This window comes from Monodelphis domestica, chromosome 7 (assembly GCF_027887165.1).
Source record: "Monodelphis domestica isolate mMonDom1 chromosome 7, mMonDom1.pri, whole genome shotgun sequence".
Classification (NCBI taxonomy): domain Eukaryota; kingdom Metazoa; phylum Chordata; class Mammalia; order Didelphimorphia; family Didelphidae; genus Monodelphis; species Monodelphis domestica.
In genome coordinates this window covers 231,051,036-231,077,980 of record NC_077233.1, presented here as the reverse complement: position 1 = coordinate 231,077,980, position 26,945 = coordinate 231,051,036, and the positions used below count along the sequence as shown (strand labels likewise).

The 26,945-nt window shown below is 39.8% G+C and overlaps 1 protein-coding gene across 2 annotated transcripts in view; it reads left to right on the top strand.

Annotated features, from left to right (window-relative positions):
- Positions 1–1,282: 1,282 nt before the first annotated feature.
- Positions 1,283–26,945, top strand: part of LOC100026318 (acyl-coenzyme A synthetase ACSM4, mitochondrial-like) — a 34,684-nt gene continuing 9,021 nt past the window's right edge. The window contains exons 1-12 of one of the 2 annotated variants that reach the window (XM_056806554.1): positions 1,283–1,688; positions 7,317–7,670; positions 8,745–8,955; positions 10,988–11,195; positions 14,058–14,201; positions 14,341–14,497; positions 19,476–19,555; positions 21,022–21,145; positions 23,425–23,505; positions 24,063–24,164; positions 24,288–24,415; positions 26,584–26,683. In XM_056806554.1, coding sequence (XP_056662532.1) covers positions 7,470–7,670; positions 8,745–8,955; positions 10,988–11,195; positions 14,058–14,201; positions 14,341–14,497; positions 19,476–19,555; positions 21,022–21,145; positions 23,425–23,505; positions 24,063–24,164; positions 24,288–24,415; positions 26,584–26,683 — 1,536 coding nt within the window. In that variant the 5' untranslated portion in view covers positions 1,283–1,688; positions 7,317–7,469. Of the gene's footprint in view, positions 2,713–7,316; positions 7,671–8,744; positions 8,956–10,987; positions 11,196–14,057; positions 14,202–14,340; positions 14,498–19,475; positions 19,556–21,021; positions 21,146–23,424; positions 23,506–24,062; positions 24,165–24,287; positions 24,416–26,583; positions 26,684–26,945 lie in introns of both variants that reach the window. The other variant, XM_056806555.1, reaches the window with a different exon arrangement.

Below are 26,945 nucleotides of genomic sequence, written 5' to 3'. Positions count from 1 at the left end.
TAGGACTGCTTTTGTAGCATGCACAGTGATCACAGATTGGTAAAATCTCAGCAGAAGAGCTAAGCCAGGCTGAGGGTAATCAAAAGACCTTGAACAGGGGGCAGCTGGGTTGCTCAGTGGATTGAGAGCCAGGCCAAGAGATGGGAGGTCCTGGGTTCAAATCTGACCTCAGACACTTCCTAGCTGTGTGACCCTGGGCAAGTCACTTGACACCCATTGCCTAGCCCTTAACATTCTTCTGCCTTGGAAGCAATACACAGTATTGATTCCAAGATGAAAGGTAAGGGTTTAAAAGAAAAAAAAAAACCTTGAACACACTGGTCAGTTAGGGAGATATCTACCCCAAGCAGATAAAGGCTTCCCCTGGCAGAAGGGGAAAATGAGAACAATTTGTTCCAATGGCCAGGAAGCACTGAAGTAGAGCTGTTGGAGAGCTTAGACTCTGGTCAGACATCAAAGATGCTAAAGCCATCCATTGCATCCTGAGCCATCACCAGGCATCTTGACTTTTGTTTTACCACTGGACTTAGATGACTCTGACCACTTAGAACAACTCTGCCTCACTTAAATTCAATTTATGTGCAAGTCATCATTTGATGTCACTTCAGTTCTCTTCTAGAATGAAGGACAATAGCTATTATATGCCAGGTAGATCGCAGCAAAAATGTTAGAGGCAGGAAGCAACCCACATAATCTCTGCTCATAAGGAGCATAAATTCTAATGGCTGAGATAATATTTAAGCATATACAAAATAGGTGGAAGGTGTTCTGAAAAGGTAAAGAACAGTATCGATTGGGGGGATGCAGGGGGAACCAGGAAAGGCAGCTGCAAAAGGTGGGATTTGAACTGAGTCTTAAAAGAATCCAGGGACACTAAGAGGCAAAAATGAAGAGTCAAAGCATTCAGGTGACTCTCAAGTTCAATTCTTGGTAAATTGTAGTATTCTATATAGCATCACTGCAAGTTTAAAAGAAAAGGGTGTACTTTTGCTTCTGGCTAAGACTTGGAGTCATCAATAGCACTGTTCAATTTCAAAATTAGTTAATTCATTAAAATATCAGAGCCCATCTTCCCCTTCCTGTCTTATTACACCACAGCATCCTAAAGTGATATCTCATCACAGCCCTGGCAGGCTCAACCATGCTGGAAAGACTTAAACTACAATCTTAACAACAGTTTACTTTCTTTCCAGAGATGAGCCTAACCAAGTGTAGAGAAGAAGAAAGAAAAAGAAAAAGCATTTATTAAGTCCCTACTATGACATAGTCACTATACTGAGCACTTTAATCTCATTTGATCCTGTCATAGTACTCCTGAAACAAATGTGTCTGTTTTCTAAAAACTCTCTAATAGTGATGAACAGGACATGGAGTAAACCAAGAAAGAGCCAATCAGGAGCCTGCAGGGAGCCAGAGGACTTACTCTCTGCCTTCCAAGGTGTTTGCTGGCTCACTTTGCTTAGCTTTGCATCACAAATTTTGCCTGTAGCAGCCCAAGTTGGCTTAAAAGTCATATAATCTGTTATATATATGCTGTTCTAATCAAATGTCCCAAAACATCCTGCTCCTGTTTGTTTTCGTGTTTTCTTCTTTTTTTTTTAATTTTGTCTTCCACCTATCAACGAGGACTCCTTTATATTTGAGGGATGAGTTTTCACAATTGACAGTCCACACAACAACCCTGTAAGGTAAGACCTATTATTATCACCATTTTTTACAGTTGAGGAAGCTGAGGCAGACCGTGATTAAATAGCTTGTGTAGGATCACACAGCTCCTATTTGAATCCAGATTTGAACTCAAGTCTTCTTGACTCCAGGCTCAGTACTCTATCCACCTAGCTGACCTCTAAGGAGGGAGATTGGACTCGGAGAGACTAGTCAGGAACCTGGTCCATACAAGAGGTGATGATGATCTGAACTAGAATCATGACAATAGAAATAGAAGGGGGAAATGGGAATGGCTCTGAATTGGTGATGATTTCTTTATCTATGAAACAATATTACTATCATCACCAACAACAATTTAGTGAGTTTCCTCAGAGGTTAGATGTGAAGGGGGAGTGCTGGGGAGCACATGTTTTTAAAAAATAGAAAAAGATCCAATCTCTATTTTAGCAACTGATACTTGAAATGAGGAGAGGGGATATATCAAGTTTGTTTTTTTTTTTTAAATCTCTAAGATCTAGATTTCTCTAAGCAGCTGAATTATTTGTATCTTCTCATGTCATATCTTCTAATGGTGTCAGTGAACAGAATAATTATTGTGGTTTAACTAGGCTTCATTGGGCAAATCTGTGATACATGTGGAACAGCCAAAAATCACAAATCAACAGTAATTTGTGCTATAATGATGATTATTGAGGCTCTGATAGGTCACTGGAGCCCTATGGATTTTGATATCACCAGTTCCATTTGAGAAAATAATAACCTAATGTTATTCATGTTTTGGCAGTGAACCAAAAAGGGAGGCTAGTCCTACATTTTCCCTTTCTCCTCTCACTTTTTTGTCTTATAAGCGGTTTTAACCACATGTTGTCCAGACAAACAAAAACTCTAGTCCCAAGAGAGGACAGTCCTCCCAACTGAGCACCAGTCTCAGGCTACAACAATTTAGACACAGAGAGAAAGGAAGACAGTGGTTTCTGACTTGCACAGAGACGGGTCCTTGTGGAGGAGTAAAAGGCTTTCTTGAAACAACAATAGCAACTCCTGGTAAGAAAAACCTGTTGGGGTAATACATAGAAGAATCTAGATGACAAGGACATTAAATCTGAGGTATCCTTGATACAGGAAAGCAATCACTTTTTTTCGAGCATAGACACAATCCTGGCTACTTTGCTTTTTTTGCAAAGGACAATGTAGAAATCTCAAGTTATTTTCTAGAAGAAGTATTCTGAGATTTATGAGAACCATTAGGCCCTCTCAAAAGAATTTTAGACTTAGTGGAACTCCTGCAGGCCTGTATCACCCATTTTAAAAGTATAAGAATTATCTGACTATATTTGACTGGTTTTAGAAATCATTTCACTGAATTATTTGTTTTATTTATCATTGAATTATTTGAGTTACTTAAAACTTTTGCCAAAAAAAAAAAAAAAGGCTGATACAAAACAGTGAACTACTTGCACTACCAGGTTTATCATGAAATCTTTGTTAATTGGCACAAAATTCCAAAGTATCATGGGCCAAAGATTGACTATAGCTGCTTTCTAAATTCATTTTTCCATGTCCGTACAATATTTTTGAGACTAATCTGTTTTGAATCGGATAGTTCAAACAAATTGAAGCTAGTCAATTATTTAATACTTTTGTTGAATTGCCAGTTAAAAAGGAACTATGAGATTAAGTTACAGAAAACTGGACTCTTCATTGAAAAAAGTAATATTTTGGGGTAGAATTAAAGTTCAAGTAAAATACTGGATAAATGTCAAAATCCATATTTGGTTATTGGAAAGTCTATGTATGCACCACTCAATGCCGCTTTTATAATTGTTTTGCATATAGCACTGATAGGAAAATATTTAGTTGTATGTGGAAAATGGAAATTCAGTTTAGATCAACCTAGAATATTTAGTTCCAGAAATGTGAATATATTAACCCAGTAATTTGTTAAGAAATGGAAAACAAATCTATCAAGAAAATGGAAGCAAGAGTTTTTGTTTCACAGACCTAAAAAGCTCTTCCTTGGAGGAACAAAGCCAAGAAATAGATTTGCAGATGAATCTAATTTCTTCTTCTGTTTAGACTAAGTTAGATGCCAATTTCCTTGGGATATGAGATTTTCCCAATTATTTCTAGGTTCTGAAAGCAGCTTCTTTTCAGCATTTCATTGAGATGGACAAAGACCAATGAAGATCATACAAATAACTACTGCACTCTACTTAGTCTTATTACATTGGAAGTCCCAACATTTATCCAGTTTATTCCTCTGTTTATTTCTGTTCATTAATTGCCACTGTGATTGGGGTTCCTCAGAATACCAGGGAGTCAGTGCTCCCAACCACAGCTCCAATTTTGACTCACTATGATTGAAAATGATTGAGCAGAAAGTTAGATCAGAAATATAGTTCCTCTTAGAATTTTTTTCCTCTACCTCATTCTTTTTTTTTGTTCTTCTTCTTCTCTTCTCCCTTTCACTAGAAAGAAGGCCATACTATTCTCAGATATAGAATACCTTCTTTCTATGCCAACATTATTGTAGTTTAGTCATAAAAATAACTGCCATCAGTTACCATCATTTAATTTTTGTGGATATTAGCAGAGCCAGATGTAGTTCTCAATCCACCCTACTTTGGGACAAGCAGATCTGGGCATTGAGAGCATATGGCAGCACCATTGCCAGAGGACTGGTGCAAATTATATCTTGTGTTAGGTTGTTTGCACACACAGTTTTGTTGACAACCCAAGCACATCTGCTCCTAGAGGAGATTTTCCATTCCATGAAAGATAATGGAGAAACAGTGTGTGTCTAATAGAAGCCTTTTCATTATCCATCAATATCAACAAACACTAAATATAGAAGGTGTTGGGAGTGCCATACTAGTTTAAAGCATAGCTCTGCCCTGCCCTTCCAGAAATCATAGTATAGCAAGGGAAAGGATACAAATGGAAAAAGCTAACCAAAAACACACAAGTTGTACAAATAATAAATGCTACAGAAGTTCTGAGAGGGTCATGGAGGAAGCATGGATAGACAATGGCTTATCTGAAAAAATATCTGGTGTTTTTAGTAGACTGTAAGTTCAACAAAAATCAATAGTGTGAGATATCAACCAGGAAAAAAAATCCCAATGCAATTTCAGGCTTCATTAAGAGGAATAGCTTCGAGGAATAAGGAAGTGATAGTATCACTGTACACTGCCCTAGCAAAACCATATCCAGCATATTGTGTGCAGTTCTGGGCACCAGATACTATCAAGAATCTTGGTAAGTGGGAAAGTATCCAGAGGCAGGCAACCAAGATGGTGAAGAGCTGTAAGTGCATGCCCTGTAGAAATTAATTAAAGGAATTGGAGACCTTGTGAAAAGAAGACTTAAGGAAGACATGGTAACTGTGCTCAAGTATTTGAAGGATTGTCATCTGTAAGAGGAATGATTTAATTTTCTTTACCATTGCTAGCCCCCTTCCCTTTCCCCATTAAGTAAGAGCAATGGATAGAAGCTGTAGACATATAAATTTAGAACTGATAAAAGGAAAAACTTCCTAATAATTAGAGTCACTCAAATGTAGACAGATCTATCAAATGACAGAGTGAGAATCTCCTTATAGAGGATCTTCAAATAAAGAATTGATAACCATTTGTCTGGTAGAAGAGGATACTCTTGTTCAGACATAGATTGGATAAGAAAGTTACCAAGGTTCCTTTCCAACTCCAAAATATTGTGTCTATGGTTTCAAAGTGGATTATTTGAGAAAAGTTTAATAAAAAAAAGGAATTTGAGCTATTTTAATTACCAATTGGAGGATAAAGTTTTGACAAGCAGAAGGGAGAAGGACCCTCTGAAGAGAGGGTGAAAGAATCAAGAAGAATGCATACAACATGATAAGAGTTGATAACATTTGCTCAGAAGGTAGGCATAGGGCTTCTGTAGGAGAGAAGAATTGAGATAAATTTGGAAAAGTAGATAGTTCATGGAGGGCCTTGAATGCTGACCTTAATAATTTGATGCAATGGAAATCCCTTGAAAGTTTAGTAAGAAGGATGTGAGGCTGAAGAAAGGGTGCATGTGCAAAACACTGTTTCAGGCAGGTTAGTCTTATAGTTTGAAGAAGGAATTGGAAGTGGAAGAGACTAGAAACAGGGGGAGGTTAGAAACTTAGTGCAAAAGTCAGAGAAACACAGTATGCTGGAACCAGAAGGGACCTCATCCAGTTCAACCCGTACCTATCTGAGAAGACCTTCCCCATCATCCCCAACAAGTACTGTGGTCATTCACATCCACTTGAAGACTACAAGGAAGAGGCAACTCTCTACCTTTCAAAGTAGCTCTTTCTATGTGCAATTACTCTCCTTGTTAAGTTTAGCCTTACACCAAAGCAAAATGTGCCTCTTTGTAAATTCCACCCCATGGTCATCATCTCCCCCAAAGCCACACAAAACAAGCCTAAAGCCTCTTTCATATGGCAGTCCCTCAAATGCCTAGACAGTTGTCATAAATCTCCTGAATTTTTTTTTCTCTTTGCTTAACACCCCAGGCTCTTTCAAATGATCCTCATGGCTCTCTATTGCCTCTCGGAACAAATACAAAATGCTCTGTTTGGCACTCAAAACCCTTCATAACCTAGCCCGTTCCTACCTTTCCAGTCTTCTTACTCCTTGGCATGTGGTCTTTGATCCAGTGATCATGGCCTCCTAACTGTTTCAGGAACAAGACAATTCATCTCTCAGCTCCAGACATCTTCTCTAGCTGTTTCCCATGCCTGGAATGTTCTCCCTCTTCAACTCTGGCTATGAACTTCCTTGGCTTCCTTTAATTCCCAACCAAAATCCCACATTTTATAGGAAACAGTCCCCCAATACCTCTTAATCCTAGTGTTATTTTATTTCCTACTTATCCTATCTATAGCTTGCTTTGCATATATTTGTTTGCATGTGTTATCTCCTCCTTTAGATTATAAATTCCTTAAGGGCAGGGACTGGCTTTTGCATCTTTTTGTTTCCCCAGAGCAGGGGTCCCCAAACTTTTTATACGGGGGCCAGTTCACTGTTCCTCAGACCGTTGGAGGGCCTGACTATAAAAAAAAACTATGAACAAATCTGTATACTGCTGTCTGAGATAGCGGATGCTGCAGCACTGGCTGTGATGGGTCTGTCACACCTTGCACAAACCCATCATTGCCACCACTATACTGGGCAGCAGTATACACAGTGCAGAATCTCCTCCCCCCAGATTGCCGCTCACCATGCTGACATCTTCCATTGTGCAGCCACATAATCCTTTGCGGGGCGCCTCGTTCTTGTTCAGTTACTCTCAGAATAAGGTGCCACACAAAGTATTATGTCATGGGAAGTAGTCCTGTACGTGAGCAACACTGCACTTTGTGGTGCTGCCACATACAGTGCTCCTCTCACTGACCACCAATGAAAGAGGTGCCTCTTCTGGAAGTGTGGAGGGGGCCGGATACATGGCCTCAGGGGGCTGCATATGGCCCATGCGCTGTAGTTTGGGGACCCCTGCCCCAGAGCTTAGCCCAGTGCCTGGAACATAGTAAGTTGATTTAAAATGTTGATTGATTGATTGATTGATTGATCCTTATACAGAATGGTCTCAAGGTCCATCACCAACTTGGTTACCTTTGTCTGGACACGTTCTAGGTTATCCAAACTCAAGAGAGAAGAAAAAGGGGGTGAGTGGTGTTCAACATCTATAGGTGGTATGGAACCATAAGCCACCTCTGAACACATTGCATGAGATAGAGGGCCTGAAATTCTCTCCACTCTTCTTATCAAAAAATCCGTCTTGCCATCATGAAGATTTTATTCCAGTTACAGATGTTCAGGTTCGTCGGGAGTCCAAAGTTACCTGGGAGGTATTTTCATCAAGGCTCCCAGGTTTGGGCTCCTCTGAATCTTTCTGACTTTGAAGCTATAAATCGCTGTGAACGGGACTTGCCAGACCACTTTAACTTTGCTGGGGATGTACTGGATGTTTGGGCTCAGCTGGAAAAGGTAAGAGGTATTGTATTTGGTAATAACATAGATCTTTGTCTACCTCAATACTGACTCCAATGGAAAGAACCCTGACACTGGAGTGAGAGGATCCAAGTTCAAATTTCCAACTCTGAAACTTACTATTTATTATCTTGGGGAAGTCATTTAACTTCACTTAGCCTGATTGTCCTCATTTGTGAAATAAGGAGGTTGAGTTCAATGGCTTCTGAGGACCTTCCAGCTCAGGTTCTGGGATCCTATGATTCACTCTTCAATGGAACCACAACTAGGAATATTTCAACTTGGGGAAAAAATAGTGAAAAGTGGGGGGTGGGGTGGGGAAGGGACAGTGGTATGGAACACAGTTTGAAGATGGGCTCAGAGGGTACCATGTAATAATATCTAATCAATGAACCACAATTCAGAAGTGTCCCTTGGTGTCTTAATGTCTTCATAATTCTCATCTCTTCCAAACCTATAGCAATTATTATATTATATTATATCATAAAGGCAAATATGATTTTTTAAAATTATCCATTGATGAACCCTTCAGAAGTTGACTGAAGATAAATACAAAATTGTCCATTTAAACCAAGCCTCTACTTTCATGTTATGTGGATTGGCATTACTTTCAAGGAAGAATGAAGTGACAATCTGTTAAACCTAGCAGAAAGTTTGTGTGGGAAGTGGGACTATAGCATCTCTAAGATTCCTTTCATCTCAAGAATTTGAAGATTCTCTTTGAGATAACGGGGCATTAGATGCATCATATCATGGAATCATAGAATACCCAGGATACCTCTGCTTCTCAAGCTTCATTAATTCACCTTCCCTTCTTCTGTCTGGACTAAACTATCTCACTGAAGATGGCTGTCCCCTCCATTCAGAGGGGTTGGTAATTGTTTAACAACTGGACTTTAGAAGAAAAAAAATTTAATCTTCATTATTAACATTTCCCCCATCACTTTCTTAAGTCTAGGCAATCAACAAAACAATAAACCAAGCCCTGTTTTGCTGTTCCAATCATTAAAGGTTCTATTATAGACCTAGGCATGTAGCCTTCACATTCCTTTGTCTTGTTTCACTGGGCAGAAAGGAGAGCGCCCTCCCAACCCAGCGCTCTGGTGGACTAACGGCAAAGGAGCAGAGGTGAAATGGAACTTTGGAGAGCTGGGTCTCTTATCCCGCAAAGTAGCCAATGCCCTCTCCAGCTCATGTGACCTCCAGAGAGGAGAGAGAGTTGCTGTGATTCTACCCAGAATTCCAGAGTGGTGGCTGGTCAATGTGGCTTGTATGCGAACAGGTCAGTGATATTAACATTCCTAAGATAAAGGGCCACATCAAAGAGTTGAAAGCAACAAGAGGTAATATATCAAATAACAAAATGGCCTATTATTTTTTTAAAAGGCATTCTAGTTATCTAAATAAAAAACCATCATTGAATTAATTAATTGCCAATATTCATGTTATATAACTGGACATTTATCCACAAATTCCTCTTTATAAAACTAATGTTATAATAAACTCTCTTGTTATGTGTTGCACAATCAAATACTTTACTAAATGGGGATGCAGCTATGACATGTTTGAAAGAGTGAAGGACAGAATTCAAAGAAAGAGACTTAAGGCCAAGGTCTGCCCCTTGTTAGGGATGCAACCTTGGATAAGTCATTCAACCCCTAGGAACCTTAGTTTCTCTCTCAGTAAAATGGAGATAGCATTTGCATTACTCACAACCCAAGATTGTTATGAAAAATGTGTTTTGTAAATATTAAATTGTTATGTAAATATCAGCTATTGTTAGTAAATAGAATTTCAAGTTAAAACTAAAAATCTGATAGGATTTTTTATTATACGGTTTTAGAGTTGTAAGGAGCCAGGATCAGCCCTGGGTTTGGATTCTAGTTTGACTGCTTACTCCCTTACGCAAGTAACTTAGCTCTCTAAGCCTCAATTGTTGGACTAGATAACTTTCTAGAGTCATTTTTCAGTCTATGATATGATTTTTCAATATGATCTTTCAGTCTAATCTTCATATTTTATAATGAGAAAGGTGAAGTTTAAGTGACTTGTCCAATATCACAGAGTTCTTCAATTAATCAACTTATTTTATTAATTAATTAATCAATTTATTAAGTGTCTGTTGTGTGTCAGGCACTGTGCTAAAAATACAAAAAGAGGCAAAAGACAGCCCCTGCTTAAGGAGCTTGCCATCTAATGGGGGAGACTACATACAAACAAGTATCTACAGACAAGCCATATACAAGATAAATCAGACTTCAGATTTTAAATTCTATTCTCTTCCTCTCCACTAATATCCACATTGGCCAATGTCAGTGAGAGGAAGCATGTATGGTGGGATAGGTGTTGTCTCTGGTATCAGAGGCCTTTAGTTTTTGGCCCCATCTTTTATTACCTGTATGACCTTGGACAAGTCACTAACCTCTCTGGGCTTCATTTTCTTCATCTGTAAAAGGCTTGTCTCATCCAGCTCTAAAACTATGTTTCTATAATCCTATAGACTCACACAATATCAATGATTCTATAACAATAATTATCTCTGACTAATATACAAATTAGTATGAGCAATAAATAATTTTATATTTTTCCTGATATTCATATCCTCTGAGATATTTTTAATATATCAGGTTCATTTTTGTTTCTATATTGACTTTATTTCCCTCTCTACTCTTTGCCTTCAACTCCAAAAGTGACATCCCTTAGAGAATTAAAGAAAAAAAGAGGAAATTTTCAGAAAAAACTAATCAACACATCAAGAAGACTGATATATGCAATGTTCTATCCTTTCTGAAAAAAAATATGGGAGAGATGCTTTCTCAGAGGTTTTTTTCTTACTCTATCTTCAAGCTCATAAAGAATATATTGATTCTGCAATAAATACTTGGTATTATAATTAGTTTTAAATGAAGTCCAAGAGAATATAGGAATCTTTTGAGCAATTAAACCCAAGTTCTCCTCTCCATTTGGTTTAAAGGAGAACTAATACTGTTTTGTCATTCAGTTTCTGTTACTTGATTTTCTGGTCCAGTTTAGTGGTTATTTCCCTTCTCTAAAACACATTTGGCTTCTTCTAACATTTTTCTTCTTGTCCCATAATCCTGTTTCTAACACAAGGACCTCAAAACCTGTCTGTCGTTGGCTGAAGAGCAGGGAGATAGGGCACTGTTTCTCTCCCCACCCCCACCCCCCAAAAATAAATACAGAATACCCTTCTTAGAATGACATAATGCCCTCAATCCAAATCCACCTGACACTCGGGAGAAGTTAAGATGATTCAGATTATGTACTTGGATGTGCATTCTCGGGTTTTGCAGGACTTGTCTTCATGCCTGGGACAATCCAACTGACTGCCAAGGACATTCTCTACAGGCTACAGGCATCCAAGGCCAAATGTATTGTCGCTAGTGATGAGGTAGCCCCAGCTGTGGATTCTATCGTATCCAACTGCCCTGCTTTGAAAACCAAGATTCTGGTGTCAGAAAATAGTCGCAATGGATGGCTAAACTTCAATGAGATATTTAAGTGAGTACTTTCTGGATCTGAGCTATAATATCAGATATATGAACAAGGAAAGAATTAAGAAGATTTCCCCTTGTGTGGACTGACTTGAAGATTCTCTAAATTGCTTTGGTACCCTCACCAGAGCCATATAATAGAACCTATTGAACCACAGAAAAAGAAGGAAGCTAAAAAAATCTTAGAAACCAAGTGAATGTACAAACTATCCAGAATAGACAGCTGCTTGTTTCCTTAACATAGTACCTCCTACATAGTAGGTGCTTAATTTTACTGAATCAAAAAGAAATGAATTGACAATACATAGGAACTTCAAATAGGATTAGCTCTAGGATGCCTCTTCTTGGAGGACTTTTTCAAGCATGCAAAGGATCATTCTGTGAAAGACCCATTATTAGAATTTGACTCCATGGGATGGAACTAGGAACAAGGGTAAGAACGTAGAAAGAGGCAAATTTAGGTTTCATGTAAAGAGAAATGTCCTGTTACATCTATTGGCTGAATGGATGACTTTGGGAAGAAATGGCTTTCCCTTTATTGTAAGTTTTCAAGTAAAGAATATATAGCCAGTTGAATATGTTGTGGTGTTTCTTCATGTTATGTAGACTGGATTAGTTAAGTGCTGAAATTGAACTCTGAAATTCTGAGATTCTTTGAACTCTAAGGTTGGAGATTCCATCACTTCCCTTCTAATCCAATCTAAGCTACAATATATTTATTAAGGATCTACAACTGATGAATCGATTACTTTGTCACAACTTTTTACCTTTGGGACTCAGTCTTTTATCAGATGGAAGAATTTGGGGGCTTTTTTGTTTGCTTCATTTTGGATGAAATTTCTCATTTTGTTTATTAGGTTAATACGCGTTGAGATTTATATTAAGTTTGTAATAAAAAAAAGTTTGTGGAAGAAAAGAAAAGGGAAGGGAAGGGGAGGGGAGAGAAGGGAAGAGAAGGGGAGAGAAGGGAAGGCAAGACAAGGGAAGGGAAGGCAAGACAAGGGAAGGGAAGGCAAGACAAGGGAAGGGAAGGCAAGACAAGGGAAGGGAAGGCAAGACAAGTGAAGGGAAGGGAAGACAAGGGAAGGGAAGGCAAGACAAGGGAAGGGAAGGGAAGGGAAGGGAAGGGAAGGGAAGGGAAGGGAAGGGAAGGGAAGGGAAGGGAAGGGAAGGGAAGGGAAGGGAAGGGAAGGGAAGGGAAGGGAAGGGAAGGGAAGGGAAGGGAAGGGAAGGGAAGGGAAGGCAAGGGAAGGCAAGGGAAGGGAAGGGAAGGCAAGGGAAGGGAAGGCAAGGGAAGGGAAGGCAAGGGAAGGGAAGGGAAGGGAAGGCAAGGGAAGGGAAGGGAAGGGAAGGGAAGGGAAGGGAAGGGAAGGCAAGGGAAGGCAAGGGAAGGGAAGGGAAGGGAAGGGAAGGGAAGGCAAGGGAAGGGAAGGGAAGGGAAGGGAAGGGAAGGGAAGGGAAGGGAAGGGAAGGGAAGGGAAGGGAAGGCAAGGGAAGGGAAGGCAAGGGAAGGCAAGGGAAGGGAAGGCAAGGGAAGGGAAGGGAAGGGAAGGCAAGGGAAGGGAAGGGAAGGGAAGGGAAGGGAAGGGAAGGGAAGGGAAGGCAAGGGAAGGCAAGGGAAGGGAAGGGAAGGGAAGGGAAGGGAAGGCAAGGGAAGGCAAGGGAAGGGAAGGGAAGGCAAGGGAAGGGAAGGCAAGGGAAGGGAAGGGAAGGGAAGGCAAGGGAAGGCAAGGGAAGGGAAGGGAAGGCAAGGGAAGGGAAGGGAAGGGAAGGGAAGGCAAGGGAAGGGAAGGGAAGGGAAGGGAAGGCAAGGGAAGGGAAGGGAAGGGAAGGGAAGGGAAGGGAAGGGAAGGGAAGGGAAGGGAAGGGAAGGCAAGGGAAGGCAAGGGAAGGCAAGGGAAGGGAAGGCAAGGGAAGGGAAGGCAAGGGAAGGGAAGGCAAGGGAAGGGAAGGGAAGGCAAGGGAAGGCAAGGGAAGGCAAGGGAAGGGAAGGGAAGGCAAGGGAAGGGAAGGCAAGGGAAGGGAAGGCAAGGGAAGGGAAGGCAAGGGAAGGGAAGGGAAGGGAAGGCAAGGGAAGGGAAGGCAAGGGAAGGCAAGGGAAGGGAAGGCAAGGGAAGGGAAGGCAAGGGAAGGGAAGGGAAGGGAAGGGAAGGGAAGGGAAGGGAAGGGAAGGGAAGGGAAGGGAAGGGAAGGTGAAGCTAAATACATAAAGACTTGACTCATACCCAACCCCTGCCCCCAAGTCTTTTCTCCTCCAAGTTAAACATCCTCAGTTCTTTCTACTGATCCTCAGATGGCATGATCTTGTGACCCTTCACCATCCTGGCTGCCATGCAATTTTTCCTCTCCTAGGTGATTTCCAACTTATCAATGACCTTTCTAAAATTCTGATTCCCAGAACTAAATCACCACCAAGTCCCAAACTTACATTTTTAGTAGGATCAAATATCTTGTAAGTTTCCAAGGTAAGATTCAAATTCAAGTTTTCCCCCAATCCGATTCATTCTCTTCATTAAACCACCTACAATCCTCAAAACTGTCATCCTTTCAAAATGGCAGTGGCAATGTAAATGTAAATGTTTCCTAAGCAAGATATTAAAGGGAGGTGCTAGATCAACATCAGGAGTCTAGTCCTGCTTGAAGATTAAAGCTAGGAGGGAGTAATGACTGGTTACATAGGGCTGAAACATCATTGAGTTATTGACCCACCAATAATCATCCAGGTCAAATAAAATCTTATATGGGGAAATGCTTCCAAAACTGTCCATAGTGTACAATCTATCACAATTTATCAATGTCAAAACCAAAGGGTCAGCATTAAACTGATCCCTCAACTTCAGCCATTCTCTGTCTTTGTCACGTTTTACAGATCAGCCTCTGAAGAACATAACTGCGTGAAGACAGCAAGCCGGGAACCAATGGCTATCTATTTTACCAGTGGAACAACCGGTTCTCCCAAAATGGCCCAGCACTCACAGAGCAGCCTTGGTATTGGGTACACTCTTTGTGGAAGGTATAGTTTGAGATTCCACCAGAGCTGCTTCCATTGTTTAGATATACAGTGTGATCGGCTCTCAGGAGAGGAGACACTTCGAAGCTAATTCACGGAGGGATGTTTTCATGGTTCTTTTTTCCTCCTTGATGTTGTTTAGATACTGGTTGGATTTGAAACCTTCAGATATCATGTGGAACATGTCTGACACTGGCTGGGTGAAGGCTGCCATTGGTAGTGTCTTTTCGACCTGGCTTCAAGGATCCTGTGTCTTCGTGCACCGCATGGCCCAGTTTAATACGGATATCTTCTTAGATGTATGTTACAACCTCCCCACCTGCCTCCTGGTGCAAACCCTTTGGACGTCCCCGTGTCACTCACATAACCACAAATAAGGAGACAGAGTTTCTTGGGTTTATGCAATTTACTCTTGTTTACCCTGTGAAGCCTCTAAGGACTTCACTAGTGAATGCATTTCTTTAATTTCCTAACAAGGGAACACCCACAGCTTTCTCAAGCGTGAAATCTGTCCTCCTCATTTAATTGCTCAAGATTTACTAATATGATCATTGTGGTAGTTTAAGGGCTTGGTTCTAAGAAATTGACTAAGGAATCTTAAATGTAAACAAGTATTTTGATTATGCTTCAATGAATCAAAGACAATGGGTAGCCAAGCTAGACCTTTCAGTCCAGCAAGATCCTAGGTTCTTTGCCCCCAAAAAAGCCTTCTCTACCCATTCTCTCATTCTCACTGTGCTAATCCATGAATTTGATCCTGCTTCACAAATACCAGGCTTAGTCCTCCTTCTCAAGCAAGTAGGGCTAGACTAAGGTATCAGATGGCTGAGATTTCATTAACCCCTTAAAAAACGTGACAAAGGGCAGTTATTTTCCCTTGTGGAACATTAAAAATGAGAATCCATCATATGTCATTAAATACAAGAACTGTATGTGCCCCAGGAAGAGTTTTGCCCCATAATTCTACACGGTGGTACCTGTTGAAGCAGAGTAGTTTCAGAATCTGAAGATAAGCCTAAGCTCTAGAAAAACTGGGACTTTTCCTGCTTCTACCCCACCTTATTATGTAGCTCAAGCAACATCAGTACATGACTCAGGGCTTCAGTAAGAAAAGATGAACTGATGGAAAGACCACTAGCACTGGTGTCCCATGACCTTGATTCAAATCTTGACTGTTACCTAGTACTGATATAACCTGGGGCAAGTCAGTTTTTTTAAGTGTCTATATTTAAGTATTCTTAAGTGTCTATTATGTGCCAGATACTGGGCTAAGGACTGGGATACAAAGAAAAGCAGAAAATAGTTCCTGCTCTCAAGAAGCTCAGAGTCTAATAGGGAAGATAACAGGCCAATGACTACATACAAACACGATAAATACAGGATAAAATATCAATACACTGGAGGAACTAGTCTTCAGGGGCATAAAAAATGTTTCTTATTGAAGATGGGATTTTAGCTGGGACTTCAGGGAAACCAGGAGTTGGCGATAAGGAGACAGAGGATTCCAGGCATGGGGGACAACCAGAGAAAATGCCTGGAATCTGTCTTGTGAAAAGAATAGCAAAGAAGCCAGTGTCATCTAATCTCTTTGGCCCTCAGGTTCCTCGCTAGAAAAATGAGGAATTAGATAATGAGCTATGAGTCCCCTACCTGCTCCAAATGGATAATATTCTGATTGCCCTCACCAAGATAAAGTGCTGTGTGATCATAATGAGTATGTAACTACTGAATGAGATAGCAGCAGCAAAAACTAAACAATTAGAATGGGCAAACCAAATATTTGCAGGATGAACTCATCTAAAAATCAAAGGAGATGAAACAGAAATCTAATGAAAATCTCGAAATGAAAAATCTCCTAGTGAAAATCTCTGAATAACAGATTTCCTAATGAAAAATCTAAAATCTAAGTGAGAAAAAGAAAAAAGTAGGTGCTATAAAGAAAAGAACTGGAATTCAGACTCTGGAAATCTGGGTTAGTGTGATATATGTAGAGTGAAAACAATACTGGATTTGGGAGTCAGACAATACAAGCTTTACCATCTCAGTGAATTTGTGCAAGGCATTTGATGTATTTGGCTTCAGTTTTCTTAGCTATTAACCCCCCAAAAAGGTATTAGAGCAGATGATGTCTAAAAGATCCCTTCTAGCACTAAAGGTCCCTTTCAACCCTAAATCTATGATGCTGTCATCCAAGATTCTATTTCTTCAATCAATAAGTTAGGTGACCTTCAACAAATTATTTTACCCCTTCAAATTTGTTTTATCATCTGCAAAGTAAAGACTTGGACTAAGTAAGTGTCAGGACTCTATTCTGAATCTCAGGATTCTCATTGTGTATCTCAGGATTCGTTTTCTCTTTCATGTGCTTTTATATGGGACAAAATACCATTGAGCTAAGTGACACAGTAAGTTACTGACACAGTAAGACCTCTTTGGAAAGGATTACTTCAAATGAAAATCTGATTTTTTTTAGATTTAAAATACAAAACTTCCAAGAAGATAGAAAAGTAAAAGATCTCATTCTTTTCAATAACCTCCTCAGATCAACAATGGAAACATCAAAATGAAGCAAATCTAATACAACTTTCAAAAGAAAATTAATTTTAGGAAAAAGCCCTCAAAGAAATGAATAGACCACAGAAGAGTTCTAACACATGAAAAAATATTATTGGTGAAGAAAAATGGAATCAGAAATGCCTAAAATTCAAATATGACCGACAAAAGAAAATTTAACGAGAATTTCTTCAAGATCCCAAAAAAGGAGATAATGGATACAGGGAAAAGAATTGAGGAAGAAATAAAATTAGCAAAAAGCTAAGTGGTTGAATGAATAGAGTGCCAGTCCTGAGGTCAGAAGGACTCATCTTCCTAAGTTCAAATCTGAACTCAGACATTTACTTTGCTATGTGACCCTGGGAAAGTTACTTAAACCTGCTTGTCTCAGTTTCCTCATCTGTTAAATGAGCTGGAGATGGAAATGGCAAACTACTCCAGTATCTCTGCCACGAAAACCTCGACAGGGATTATGAAGAGTAGGATATGACTGAAACAACTGAACAACGGTTTTTTTTTCACTTATGGATGTGAAGAAGGAATTGCATACATCTGGGAAAACTCAGGAATAATTTTTTAAATTAAAAAGAAATAAATATCTATGGAAATCTGCTTACTTTCACCTCACAGCTCAACTTGAAGCAAAGACTTTCTGGTCTTGAGAAACTGGTACAAACAAGAGCTTTTTCATTATGCAGCACAAAAAGCAAGCAAATATACAGAAATTCTTAACCACAGATGCAAGAAATTCACCCATTGAGAGTTGGGAGATGTGTTGGAGGAAAAACATGCTCAAAGCTGGGGTTCAGGAAGAAAAGTTAAAAAAAAATTTTTAAGGAAGAAAAGTTTAATTTTCTAAAAAAGGAGTTGGTGGAGAATAGGCCATTGTTGCCAAATGTGGTAAAGTTCTCAGTGTCACAACTAATACTAGGCATGGGTAAGACTTGAGTAAGAAGAGTTTTGTTATTGAGACTAGAAACTGAGAAAGGTCTGAATTGACTAACTGAGGCAGCAGGAAGAGAATTACTTAAAATGATGCAATCAATCATAAGTTTTATATAATCAGAAGTTGCAAATATTAACTGCTTGAAACAGGGTTAAACTGGGGACAGAACAGTGGAAAAAGTACAATATTGATTTGTTTTTGCCATATTTTTATAGATATTCAATAATAGAGCCCTGTCATAATTATAACATCAAACAATATAAAGATTATAATTATCACACAAATGTAAATAAAACAAAAATCAAGTTTTTTCAGTTGAGGGATGCCAGGAGTCATCAAAGACCACGCTGTTTGACACAGTCGCACATGAAAATGGGGGACTGCAAAGCAGCCCTCAGGAAGGATGGAAACATCCACTGAATCCCCCTCCAAGTGATTTTCCTTATTAACATCCCCTTATTATTGTAATTGCTATGATTATTCCCCAGGAAAAATAGATGAGAGCAACATGCTTGCAGGGTTAATACAGATGTCCCACTCTGTCCCCCCAAGATATTACCAGGAGATCCCACTTATAAAATTAAACTTAAGGATTCTTATATGCTCACTTAGTAGGACCCTCTTTTCTAGGCATAAAAACTTCTGGCAAATCTGTGCTCTGGATTCCCCAACCTAAATCTGGGTCATATTGATTCTACCCTCTGACCCCACACTTAGCACCATTGTTCTTGTTAACTATCTCCTTAGGCTTCGCATTGTTAGGTTCTATGGAAACATGTATGTTGAAAAATGATTGTGTGCCAGAAAAGCATGTACTCACTGAAGCTATAAAATAAACAAACCCTGTGCAATGGCAGAGGGGAAGTAGCAAAAACAACAGAAGATGCAGAAAAAAAATGCCTAATAAATTAAATAACTGTAAAAAATTTGGAATCTATTCAGATAAAAATGACAAATCCAAAAAGCAGATCAAAAATGGAAAACTTAAGAATGTTTCAATTTCCAAAAAGTTGTGAAGAAAAGGACCTTACCTTGTTTAAATATTTCAAGAAATCATATGGAAAATTTTGTTAGAAATATTGAAAATGAAAAACAGACTCCAAGTTAAAAGAATTCACAGAATATCAATAAGAATGAAATCCTAATTCCAGTATATTAAACTTCAGGACTACATGAACATAGAAATGATTTTACAGGTAATCAAAAGAGAAGGCATCACATTTCAAAGATGGAGTTCCTACTCTGTTAGTTTATATATACAAATATTGTTCTGTATATCTACATAGAAATTATACTTTATGTAAATATGTAAAAGATGGTGAAATGATGTCCTGCTTGGATTTCAAGCAAAATATCCTAGGTAACTAGTTATTTCTTTAAAAAAACAAACAAAAAAACAAAAAAAACCTTGGCTTCTGGCTTAGAATCAGTATTAAGTATTGGTTCCAAGGCAGAAGAGCGGTGAGGACTAGACAATGGGGGGTTAAGTGACTTGCCCAGGTTCACACAGCTAGCAAGTGTCTGTGGCAGAATTTGAACAGAGGTCTTACTGACTCCAGGTCCAGATCTCCATCCAACTGAGCCTCCTAGCTGTCTCCAACTAGATAAATTGATTCCCACCTCTGTGCCTAGGTTTCTTCATCTGTTAAAGGAGTTTGGACAAAGATGGCCTCTGAGGTGCCATCTATTTTTAAATCTATGATTGTATTTAGAAGCTTAAAATATTGAATTGATTTCTTGACCTTTAACTTCTGATTTCTCTTTTATAATTTCTCTAGACTCTCAGCAAGTACCCCATAACCACTCTCTGCAGTGCCCCAACTGTATACCGGATGCTTGTACAAAAAGACCTTAAGAGGTAATTCAGAATCATTTATTTTTACTCTCTATGAACTCCCTGCCTTGTGGGGCAGAGAACCAACAATCTCTAGTTTGGTCAAGTTATACTATTTTCTAAATCAATGATCTTAAACAAGTCCAAGAAGAGAAATCCCTGCCCCTCTACATCCCACCCTCCAGCCATTTTCTTCTCAGGTAGGAAATCTGTATTTTCCTCTTTCAAAAAATGTTTTAATGTTTTAATAATTTTTACTAATATTACCTAATATAATCTACCTATTAATATATTACCTATTAATTAATATTACCCTATTCCTGACAGAAATCCTCCCCATATGAAAGAAAAAGTTAAGCAAAGCAAAGCAAAATATTGATCATATCTGACAGGATATGTAGAATTTCACACCCATAGTCCACCACCACTGAACTGAAAGGAGAGAGATGATTCAACTTTACACCTCTGGAGTCAAGATTGGTGATTCATTAATGTGAATTCTGATGTCTCTTAGAGCTATCTTCCTTTGCATTTGAGAAGCATCATGGCATAGTGGAAAAAGTTCTGTCCAGAAAGACCCAGTTTAAGTCCTGCCTCTGGAACAAATTGGCTTTGTGACATTGGGCAAGTGATTTAATCCAAGCAAATGCTAAAACCATAAGGTACAGAGAATGAGTTGACCTGTACATTGGTGAAAGGAATCCCCTCATCTGGGAGTTCTCTATACCAGTGAAATCTCAAGACTAGTACTTAATCACATTCTTTGCATTATTGTGGTCATCATTTACATTATTCTCTTGGTTCTGCTTTTTTTGTCCTGCATCAGTTCAAAATAAGTCTTAACAAGCTTCTCTGAAATCTTCATATTCATATTTTGTTTCTGTGATAATATTTCATTACATTTATTTACCACAATTTGTTCAGCCACTCTTTAATCATTAGGTCTCCACTTTAACTCCAATTATTGATATGACAAAAGTTACTGCTATTACTATATTAACATCTGTTCCCTCTTTCTTTGTCCTCCTTGGGATATATGCCCTATGGAGGTAATGCTGTATCAAAGGTATGAACCTTTTAGCCATGTGTCTCACACAATCTCAAATTGTTTTAGAAATTTTCCCAAGATTTTCTCACCTCTCTCTCTCTCTCTCTCTCTCTCTCTCTCTCTCTCTCTCTCTCTCTCTCTCTCTCTCTCTCTCTCTCTCTCTTTCTCTCTCTCTTTCTCTCTCTCCTTCCTCCCTCCCTCCCTCTCCCCCTCCTTTCCTCTTTTTTCTCCCCTAAATCCCTCTCCCTCCTCCTCTCTTCTTTTCTCCCTCCTTCCCTTCTCTCTTTTCCTCTCTCCATCCTTCTTTCTCTCTTCCCCTCCTCCTTCTCCATCCCTTTTCTCTGTGTATCTTTGTCTCTGTTTCTGCCTCTCTTCATTCTTAACAGATAATTAATTTAAATCGCTTTCATGATAAACACATACAATTTCTCTGCCTTTTAAGCTATAGCTTCAAAACCTTGAGGCACTGCTTGACTGGAGGGGAGCCACTCAACCCAGAAGTTAGAGAACAGTGGAAGAACCAGACAGGACTGGAGCTGTATGAAGGCTATGGACAGACAGAAGTGGTACGTGCAAATGACCACAGTCACTTTCCATATGCAACAAAATTGTTACTAGAACCCTTGAAACTCTATTGTGTTTTCACATAGAAAGTAGGGAGCATTCTCCTCTCTCCTCTTCTTTAATCCTCTGACAAACCGGGAGATGTGGTGTAGCAGAGAGAGAGCTATCCTTGAAGCCAGGAAGACCAAGGTTCCAGTCCCACTTCTGACTCTAGGCAGATCACATAACTAATCATTTAAAACACATGCTTCTCCTCAATGCTTTAGCAGTTCTTTCTGACTATAAATTTCAATGAAAGTGATACCTTGCAATAGAAGAGGGAGTTTGCTCCCTTGGCCGTTCCCTATATGCAATGGTGATCAAGCAGCTCCCCAAAAAATGTATGAATGATAATTTTCACATCTAATGTGACTTATTAACATTTTCCCCATTACTTTCTTAAGTCTAGACAACAAAAGTAATAAACTAAGCCTTAATTTCTAGCTTTTGTCAACTTCTGCTGTATAAATGTTCACCCTTCTATTTTCCCTCACGTAAGTATGATTTGGGCAGCTAGGTGACACAGTGGACAGAGTGCCAGGACTGGTCAAGAATACTCATCTTCCTGAGTTCACATCTGGCTTTAGACACTTATTAGTTGTGTGACCCTGAATAAATCACTCAACTCGGCTTACCTCAGTTCCTTGTCTTTAAAGTGAAATGGACATGGAAAAGGAAATGACAAGCTATCCCAATATCTTTACCAAGAAAATTCCAAATGAGGGGCAGCTAGGTGACTCAGTGTATTGAGAGTGAGGCCTAGAGATAGGAGGTCCTAGGTTCAAATCTGGCCTCAGACCCTTCTGAGAAGGAAGGAAGGAAGGAAGGAAGGAAGGAAGGAAGGAAGGAAGGAAGGAAGGAAGGAAGGAAGGAAGGAAGGAAGGAAGGAAGGAAGGAAGGAAGGAAGGAAGGAAGGAAAGTGTAGCCTCCCGGCCTGCAAGAGGCTGCAAGGGGTGAAAGAGAGGATAGAGATAGAGTAGAAGTATTGATCCCGCGAAGGGCGTGAACGAGCCGACTTTAGAGATGTGAATAACCGAGTCAGTAGACAAATATTATTTGTATGAGCCACAGCTAAGCTCCGACCACTGAGTGTGACTATTCAGGCTAAAACCACCCAATGATCTCGATTTAACACCATACTGGTCAGAGGATAATGCTAGCTCAGATGGAAAGGAGATCAGAAACTGAAGGAGGTAGATAATGCTAGGTAGCATTAGGAGAAAGAGAGGAAGTAAGGCAGGCAGGCCTTAGTGAGAAAGATAGAGAAGAGAGAGAGAGACAGGGGAGAAGATGTTCCTTATCAAACCTGGGAATGCTCTTCAAGTGGGCGGAGCTTACTGGGGCTCGTTTATTTATAGTCTTGACAGCTCAATACATATTGAACAGTTATATGATACCTCAATACATATGGATGAGTTACCTGGGGTATTCCCATTGGATAATGCAACTTATGACAAGGTGAAGGTGGGGTTATTATCCCCGGGAGAGTGAGACAAAGGAAAGCCAGGTTTCGCGCCTAAACTTCAGCCACGCTGGCAATAAAATTTATTGCCATGCACAGGATGGCCATGAGCTCACTCACATTCCTTGTCTCTCCATAATGCCTATGGTCTGGACTGCTACAGAAAGAAGGAAGGAAGGAAGGAAGGAAGGAAGGAAGGAAGGAAGGAAGGAAGGAAGGAAGGAAGGAAGGAAGGAAGGAAAATAAATCCCAAATGTGGTTGTAAAGAATCACATACAACTCTTCAACAAACAACAAAGAATGGCCTAGTTAACTGCCCTTAGCTACAGCTAACTATCTTCATCCCTCAGTTTATAAGAAAGGGGCTCAGAAAATGAGCTGGGAGAGATCCCTGGGGAAGTCTGTCAAGCTGATATCTAAACTTTCTGTGTCATTATGTAAGAGGATGCAAAAAGTAAACCTTATCCTTGGGCAAAGGGGCTGGGTCTATGATTTCCTTAGCACAGAGAACTCCCAGGTTAGGAAACTCCTTCTACCAAAGCAGGTCCACACCTTTTCTGCAACTTACAATCTTAGAGAGTTGCCTAGAACACTAGGAGGTTAAGTAACTTGCCCAGGGTCACACAGACCAATATGTAGCAAGGGTGAGATTTGAATCCACATCTTCCTGACTTTGAGGCCAACCCTCTGGCTATTCTACTATGCTTCTCTACCCTTGGAGTAGGTTAGAAAAAGAGAGAGGGATCTTAGTATGCTACTAAAAATGTTTTCTCTTGACAGGGAATAATCTGTGCCAATCAGAAAGGTCAAGAAATTAAACCTGGATCAATGGGAAAGGGAGTGCCACCTTATGATGTCCAGGTAGGTCAAAGAAATATGATCAATTCAACAAAAACAGAAAGTTTCCTTCTATTTCGGTTACTTCCATTTTTAACATCTCTAAATTCTAATACCTCAGTAGATTGGGATCTCTAGACTGCAATCCATTTGTGTCTCCTCATTCTTTATGATTCTTGTCTATTTCCCCTAAAAAAGCCTATCCAATGTGGGGCAGAGGATGCCTGGGCAACACTCAGCCTGGGCACCCTTTGTTTTTGCACGACATACCCACATCCTTTTCTTATCCCACATTTCCTGAATAATGTCCCTTAAACAGCAGCTTGCATATCAATCTGATCTAGAAATAAATAAGTTTTGTAGTCAACTGATGCTTAGTGAGCTTCTTTATTGCTTTTGAATCAACCCCATCTTTGATTCTTTAGAAACTGTGGTGTTCCAGAATTGGATAGGATGCAATATCCCTGGGAGAATACAGGTCTTAAAAATGATAGGCTTTTATATCAAGGGAGATCTTTATCTTCATTACACTAAGAATTCACTCTGAACAGCAGAGCAAAAAAGCGTTTTTCTCATTCTAGATCATAGATGAAAATGGCAATGTTCTGCCACCTGGTACAGAAGGGGAAATTGCCCTTAGAATGAAGTCTACAAGACCTTTCTCTTTCTTCTTGGAATATGTGGTATGGAAATTTGGAATCTAATATATTGCTTTTGAAAAGATATACAAAGTGCTTCAAAATTTTGAATTTATCCCTATTGGATCAAATTAATCTTACAATTGCTTCCTTCTCCTCTCTTCCTAGGACAATCCAACAAAGACAGCTGCCACCATCAGGGGAAATTTTTATGTTACTGGAGACCGAGGGATAATGGATAGTGATGGTTATTTTTGGTTTGTTGGAAGAGCTGATGATGTCATCATATCATCTGGGTTAGTGCCTTTCCCTTACTTAGAGAATTCAACAAACTTTGATTCAAAGGATATCTATGAAGTTGCTAGTATGGGGCTATTAGATGATAAAGAGTACCAGGCCTGGAATCACGAAGATCTGAGTTCAAATCTGGTCTCAGACATTTCCTAGCTTGTGTGACCCTGGACAAGTCATTTAACCTCAATTGCCTAGTCCTTACTGCTCTTCTGCCTTAGAATTGATACTTAGTATAGATTCTGTGACAAAAGGTTAAGGATTTTTTAAAAATTGTTAATATGTATAATATATACAAAGTTAATATATAGAAAGTATTACACTAGACCTTAAAGATAGGGACAAGCCATGAACCTGGGATTTCATTACATTATAGGGAACTCTTGGATGTGAAAATTTCCTCCATCAATACAGGTCTGCACCTTCTTGGAAACTATAGTCTTAGGGAGTTTCATGGAGCTTTGAGTACTCAAGTGATATTCCCAGAGTCACACAAAGGTGGGATGTTTTAAGAGGCAAGACAAAGGAGGGCCACCTAGAAAGATAGAGACAAAAAACAGTGCCTGCTCTCAAGGAGTTGACATTCTATTAGAGGATATAACCTGTAAAGAGATACACAAACACAAATTTATTTTAAGGAGAAAACACCGACATTGGGAGGATTAGGAGGTAGTAGGTGGGCTGAGCTTGGAAGGATGCTAGGGATTCTAAGAGGCAAAGGAAGGGGATGGAGGGTGTTCTAAGCATGGGGGTGGGGAGCTTGTATGAAGATACAGAAGAAGACAGAAACAACAAGTCTAGAGAACAGTTGGGGTCCAGTTTGGGTGACACATAAGTGTAAATGAAGGGGAATGATGTTAAATAAGTCTGGAAACAGACTGGGCTTAGATTGTTTAGGATTTTAAAAGTCAAAAAGAATAGTTTATATTTTATACTTGAGGCATCAGGAAGCCATGCCACAATAGGAAGCAAGAGAATGAGTGGCCTGATCAGATATGCTTTAGGAAGATTATTTGGCAGCCCTTCTGTCCTAGAGTTTTTACTAGGACAGAAAGTAAGGGTTAAAAAAAATTATCAGCAACATGCTGATGAATATTAGATACTGAGTAATTTACAAATAAATTCTGGACAAGGTATTAGAAAGAAGAGAGGTTAGAGGAGAGGACAATTTTGAAACAGGCCAGGTGAAAAATGACGACCTAGGTGGACAGAGGTGGTTTACTGGATTGAGAGCCAGACCTGGAGGTGGGAGGTCCTGGGTTCAAATTGGGGCTCAGACACTTTCTAGCATGTGTGATCCTGACCAAGTCATTTAGCCCCATTGCTAATCCTTACTATTTTCCTAATACCTAGTATTGATTTTAAGATGGAAGATAAGGGAGAAGGGGCAGAAAGGGGGAACAGAGACAGAGACAGAGGAGAGAGGGAGGAAGAAAGAGAGGAAGGAAGGAAGGAAGGAAGGAAGGAAGGAAGGAAGGAAGGAAGGAAGGAAGGAAGGAAGGAAGGAAGGAAGGAAGGAAGGAAGGAAGGAAGGAAGGAAGGAAGGAAGGAAGGAAGGAAGGAAGGAAGAAGTGAGGGAGAGAGGGAGGGAGAGAGGGAGGGAGGGAGGGAGAGAGGGAGAAAGGGAGGAAGGGAGGAAGGGAGGAAGGAAGGAAGGGAGGAAGGAAGGGAGGAAGGGAGGAAGGGAGGAAGGAAGGGAGGAAGGGAGGAAGGGAGGGACGGAGGAGGGAGGGAGACAGGGAGGGAGGGAGGGAGGGAGGGAGGGAGGGAGGAAGGGAGGAAGGGAGGGAGGGAGGGAGGGAGGGAGGGAGGGAGGAAGGGAGGGAGTATGACCTAGGATGGTATTGTTAGAAGTCAAAACAAAGGGAAGGAGGGACAAAAGAGTTATAGCCATGGTAGAATTAACAAAATACGGTAGAAGAAAAATCAAAATAGAGAATACCTTTCCAAAACAAAAATAAATTAAGTTCCTAGAAGTTAATATAGAGATTATGGTGGCAGCTTGGATTTGGATTTAGAGTCAAATGCATCGGGATCTATTCCTAACTCTGCTATATACTGTATAGTTCTGGGTGAATCTCTAAACCTTTCTGGGCCTCAGTTTCTCTACCTGGAAAATAGAGGAATCAGATTAAATGATGCTATATCTAAAGTGATTATGATATTTTTCCAGGTACCGCATTGGTCCATTTGAAGTTGAAAGCGCCCTAATTGAGCATCCAGCTGTTGTCGAATCTGCTGTAGTCAGCAGTCCAGATCCTATCAGAGGAGAGGTAAAATGTATATAATTTAAATAGCAACTTAATGAAAAGTCCCTCATCACAATTCTCTTTTAGATGATGGAATAGAGAGCAGTTTCTTCTTGTCAAAAAGTATTGTGTGGGGAAAGCTAGGTGGCCTAATGTATAGAATGCCAGACCTAGAATCAGACTGATATTTAGTATCAATTCTAAGACAGTAGATAAGGGTTTAAAATAAAAAAGAGATGCAATGCATGAATGAATATTAGACACTGACTAACTTACAAACGGGACA